This window comes from Zeus faber, assembly GCF_960531495.2.
Source record: "Zeus faber genome assembly, chromosome: 8".
NCBI lineage: Eukaryota > Metazoa > Chordata > Actinopteri > Zeiformes > Zeidae > Zeus > Zeus faber.
Window position 1 is genome coordinate 32080348 of NC_137195.1, and position 6000 is coordinate 32086347.

The 6000-nt window shown below is 43.8% G+C and overlaps 1 protein-coding gene across 3 annotated transcripts in view; it reads left to right on the forward strand.

Moving 5' to 3' along the window:
- cep192 (centrosomal protein 192) overlaps window positions 1-5721 on the forward strand; it is a 76348-nt gene extending 70627 nt beyond the window's left edge. For all 3 annotated transcript variants that reach the window (XM_080005075.1, XM_080005076.1, XM_080005077.1), the window contains one exon: window positions 4958-5721. In XM_080005075.1, the coding sequence (XP_079861201.1) occupies window positions 4958-5090 (133 nt within the window). In that variant the 3' untranslated portion in view covers window positions 5091-5721. The remainder of the gene's footprint in view (window positions 1-4957) is intronic.
- Window positions 5722-6000: the final 279 nt, after the last annotated feature.

Below are 6000 nucleotides of genomic sequence, written 5' to 3' on the forward strand. Positions count from 1 at the left end.
GTGAAAGCCCACAATGAGGGTCTCTGGGATGCGGTGACCTGAAGATGATGTTCCTGTCACGATAACAACCTTTGTTGGACGATGTGTTCCACCACAGCAAAAGCGGCCATCTTGCGCATTTTTTAAATCGCCAGGAGCAGCCATATAGGTTGAAAATACCTTTCTTGTAGGAAAATTAGATTTTTACAGATTTGTGTTGCTTTGTGGTTTTTTTTATCTCAACGTATTTTCAAAACCAAGTTTGATTTATAAATGGTAGAAAAAAGTTAAACCGGGGAGTTAAATATTCCCATTAGATTACATGAGGAAACGCAGTTCATTTACCAAGCCGTGGAACAGAGCTGAATAACGCTGATCGATCCTTTCCTTTAAAGCGGGCGTCCAGGTGAAGATCATTCATCCATATTCCATGTGATGTGAAGGCACAATGTGAAACCGTTTTGATAGAATTCAACCTTAAATCGTACTACTCTTACAGACACGGTGCCAAAAAAAACCCCAAAAAAACACAAAGGAACACGAATCGCAATGAACTTTTTATTCCTAAGAATATTCAGACATTGTAATGTAAAATAATATTAAAATATCCTGAATAAATAAAACATAAATAAAATAAAACCACAACCAAAACAATAAATAAATTGGGCTCTCGGGCTCAAGTAACACGTTATCTTCACTTGGGGGGTGGGGGGGTGCGCACGCTCGCTCATGGCAAAACTCCGGCACAGGGCAGACGAGAGGACAGATGCAGCGCGACCAGGAATTACAGCAAAGCGTGTCTCAGCATAGTTTTTTTTTTTTTTTTTCATTCAGCTCAGTTACATTAATTTTTAAAATGGTGTACACACAACCCCGCAAGTAATACATTATTTATTTGTGGATCTAGAAAGACATTTGTCTCTATTTTTAAATCTTACTACAGATTTGTAGATTGTAGTATTTATCGATCTTTTCCCATTTGTATTTTTTGCATTATATGTATTTGTGAACTGTTATAGACAATTCCTTCCATAATGTGTTTTTATTGACTTTGAAATATGCAACATTTCGACTCCATTGTAATTTAGCTGGCACTTGTTTTTAAAGCCATTTCCAAATATATACAAAAAAAACGGGTTGATGTTATGAGCAGCTGGAAGCAGCAAGTTATTTTCATCGTAACTTACCACGACTTGAACGCAGCGCCTTTGCGTTTTTTTTCGCAGTGCCGGGGATCGACGCTGCTGCTCAAAATATCAGCGCAACAAAACCTAAACAGTACCATGTGACAGAAGAATTCTTTAAAATCACCTTCTATTCCTTATCTTTTGGAGTTTTCAGAATGACCACGATGATAGTCCCTGCATGATGTTTTTCTGCTAGAATCCACGGTGGACACGCCACTGTTACTCCTACAGATGCTGCTTTCTGCTGCTCCATAACTACTTTACTTATAATTGAATTTATGTAAAAATATATTTGGAAATGGCTTTGAACAAAAGTGCCAGCATAATGATGTAATGTAGAGGTAAAGGTCGTATGTTTCAAAGTTAATAAAAACATGTTATGGAAGGAATTGTCACAATTAACAAATACTGTGAGTTACATCTAGATGCTTCCAGATGCCAACACTTTCAGTCACCTTGTTACTGTAGCTTTTGGCAAGGAGAATATGTCATCAGGTGGTGACCAACCCTCAGTCAGATGTTTCAATGCTTAACCACAACATCCTCGGGTTGGCAGTGGTGGCCAAATCACTGCCCATCTTCACCTGGCTACCAGCTCAACTCCTCCCACCTATTCCAGAGCCAGCAAGAGGCTCTTTCTGAGGCCTCCCTCAACCTGCGGGCTGCAGTCCTCTTCTCCCTTCCTGCTATACCCAGGGCTGTGAGCATCTTCCACACAGACTGTGCAGGAAACCCCTGCAGCACCTCTACTGGAAATAGCCAGGCCTGCCAACCTTTATCCCTGCAATCTTGGACCAGGTCCTGGTATTTGGTGTTTTTCCTCTCCCAGGCCGCTTCACAACCATCTTCCCACGGGACCATCAATTCAATCAGGATGATCTTTTTTGCCTCCTCCGACCATATGACCATGTCTGGTCTCAGGGTTGTTTGGACGACCTGGGGAAAGTGTAGCTTCTTCCCCACATCTACCCTCATCTCCCATGATGGAGCTGCCTGCAGGAGGCTCGTCCTGGTCTTCTTGGAGGCCGGTGGTTTCTCTCCTGCTTTGATGAACTGGATGGAGGGGGCTGGTTCGATGTTTTTTCCATCTCTCCTGCTTCAAGATGTCAGCCAGTGCTTTGAGGACCTTGTTATGATGCAATCAGTATCTCACCAGGCAAAGTGCAGTCTTGCACCCTGCCAGTATGTGCGCCATTGAGCCTGTCTCACTCCCCACAGAACTTGCACAAGGGGATCCTCCCTCAACCCCCACCTGTGCAGGTTTGTCGGTGTTGGGAGAGTGTCATACACTGATCGGAGCAGGAAAGAAATACGGAAAGGCTCCAATCGCCACAGTTCAGGCCACGAGATCTTCCGCATTGGCAGGTCACACTTGTTCCAGGTTCCTTGTGATCCAAGTTCCACGGCTCTGGACCTTCGCCTTATCTCCTCCAGGTGCCTAACCTCGGCTTCGATAAGTTCATTTCTTTGCCTTGGGTCCGCTTTCTCCCATTGCCTGAAATGGGTGGTTCCGAGTCCTTGTCTTCCAGGGCATGGGTTTCCAATGATGTCCTTCAACTTCAGCATGCTCTCTGCTTGTGCTACTGAGGAGTCAGCTGCCCACTTAAGTCCTGATCTTTTGGTGACGCCTGCACCTCTGACCTTCTCATCGCGGGAGTCTCTGAATATCATCACAGCCCTGCACTTGGCCACCTTGAACTCCTCCACCACTGATGAGAGGAGTAGCTGTAGCTGTCCAGACCTGATGTATATTCCCTCCCTGCTGCTGTTATAAGCAGGTTCATTCCCATGATGGAAAAGGAAATCGTGACAGGTTGCACCATCTCCCCCATCCTGTTCAAGTCCTGCCACTCAGTTGCAAAATGGGCAGCTTTGAATCGTAACTTGAATCCTCCAAAGTAGTTGGTGATCATTCCCTTGATGTGATTGGGGATACCATAGTGCTCCATAGCTGTGGTGATGAGGTTGTGGGGGATTGATCTGTATGCATTGGCCAGGTCGAGCCAGACTGCTGTCACATTGCTCTTCTTGGCCTCGCGGATTAGCTGGTTGAGGACACGTGAGTTCCAGGCACCCAGAGAAGTCAGGGATGCCACCCTTCTGGACTGCTGTGTCGATAAACACCATGTAGTTTGTCATCCTTTTGGCAAGGACAGAGAAGAAGATCTTGGCTTTGACACTCAGGAGAGAAATTGTTGGCAACTGGGCAATTTCTGCGGAGTCAAGTCCTTTTGGTACGAAGCAGCCCTCGGCTCTTTTCCAGGATGACGGAATGATGCCTTTGGTCCACACGCTCCGCAAAAGTTTCCATAACCTGCGGAGTAGTATTGGGCATCTCTAATATACTTTATAAGATATACCACTTGGTCCTGGGGCAGATGCTGATCGGGCTTTCTGTACAATGTCTTGGACTTCTCTCCATGCTGGCTCACAGGTGTCAAGCTCTTCATCTGGAGGTTCAGTTCTGGCAACTTTCAGGTGTGCACTTAGAGCTTGGTCCCTGAGAGTGTCGCTGTGGTTCCCTTTGAGGAACTCCTCCACTGCTTCCTTGGGGCTGGTCAGCCTCCCTGATCTTGCTTCACCCAACAGATCTTTGGTGAACCTGAATGGGTCCTTGATGAATTGGACTCTCTTGACCTCCTTCTCCTTCCTCAGCTTCCAGGACCTTTCGGCCCTTCTCAGAGTGCGCAGTTGCTTTCAAAGTCCACTGGTTAGATCTTTAATGCCCTCCCTTTCGTTCATACATATAATGCAATAAATATAAATGGAAAAGTTTAATAAATACTGCAATCTACAAATCTGTATTAAGGTTTAAAAATTCAGAGACTGTAATGAACTAATTTTTTGGTCATGCTGCTGCTGTCCTCTTGCCTCCGGAGTTTCACTGTGGGCCGGGCTCAAGCGGGCTCTTCTGCAAGCTTGCACGCACACAGCCAGTGAATCAGGTGAAGATAATGTGTTACTTGAGCCAGAGAGTTATTTTGGTTGTGTGGTTTCTTTCATATTACAATGTCTGAATAATCTTGAGAATTAGAAGTTAATTGTTATTTGAAAGGGTGTACTTGCATTATTATCATTATATAATAGGCAAGAAATGGTCAAAGGTAGTTATCGTGACAGGCCTACTGTGCACCCTTGCTTTCCACCACCAAAGCAGCTATCCTGATTTAGAAGTTGTGTACATGTTTACTTTAGTGTGTGTGTGTGTGTGTGTGTGTGTGTGTGTGTGTGTGTGTGTGTGTGTGATCAGCTGTGCAAAGACCAAATATTCAATCTAATCTATGTATATAGATTTACTTTATAGGTCATACATTTCCTTTATTCAAATGCTATCAAGTGCTAGTCTCATATTTGTATTTTAAGCCGACATCTGTTAAACTCATCAATTCATCACCTCACTGCACCTCATTTCAGTTTAAACCGTCACCTGTAAAGGCACTGGTTTTATTATAAAATATACAAACTTTGTCCTTAAATGGCTCCATCTTGCTGACATGCTCCCTGTTGAAAAACTGTAGTCTTTCACTTTGACACAGCATGTTGACAGTATGGTGAGGGCAATTTGTTTATTTATTTACAGCATTTTGCCCAGCGACGGCAGAGATTTTTGGGGTGTTTCACTGTGCAGCAGAGCAACGATAGCTGTGTCACATAAAGAGTCAAAAATAATCCTCTTTAAGTCATTCAGCCACTTATGACCTTTGTCTGAAAATTGACACAGTGTAAGTCATGTCTGTTTGAATATTAGCACATAAAAGTGATCTTAACTTTATCGATTCTCCCCCTCGCAGGTCACAACACTATCTGAAACTGCCCGTCCAGTTCAAGCCGAGCACGCCAGGCCCACACACTGGCGTGCTTCTCATCCAGTACGAAGCAAGCACAAGTTTCACTATTCAGCTGGCTGGTGAGGCCTTGCCTTGAATATGAACATGCTACACCAAGCTGCTCCACATGCAGCGATGGCTGGCTAGCTGGATATCTCTTGGTGGGCAGGGCTCTTCTGTCCTGTGTATCTTCAAATGGATGGAGAGGCAGAGGGTCATGGGTCAAATGAAAAACTGGACTCTGGCCTCCTATCAGACTTACTGATACTTAATGATTGTTATTACATGCTAAAGTGTGTAGGTGTGCGTGAAATTAAGAACTGGACTCTCGCCTCCCATCTTCCTACTCATCCTACAGCAGATCCAGATGCACTTAACCGAGAACTAATCAGGACAGCTCCCAGCAAATGAACTGATAATAAATGATTATTACATGCTAAAATTCCGGTGGTGGTTTCGTGTTCAGCAGTTGACCACAGCAGTTGACCACACCAGTTGTGTGGTTATCATGGCGAAAACTTTTCAATGGATAATTGCTGTTCCAGTTAGTGAATTAAATCTCTCATTTGCTCTGGGGAGAAGCGACAAACTCACTGTGGGGTTTTGGAATCCTATCAATATTTTAATTTTTTGTGTGTAGGAAAATCTACACAAGGTATTTCAGATTTTTCTCATGCTCCGAATAGGGTGTTATTTATGCTTTGGGAAGTATTTTGTGTGTGGGAAGAATTTCCTCTGATGTCTTTGCACATTCTTTAATCTCATTTGACAATTATTGTCCATGTAAAAATATTGAGTAGTCAATAAAGTTGTGATAAAGATTGCTTTGTCCTTTAATATATTGTGTGTGTGTGTGTGTGTGTGTGTGTGTGTGTGTGTGTGTGTGTGTGTGTGTGTGTGTGTGTGTGTGTGTGTGTGTGTGTGTGTGTGTGTGTGTGTGTGTGTGTGTGTGTGTGTGTGTGTGTGTGTGTTTTACTCAAAAAGTTAGGGATATTCAGCTTTCGGGT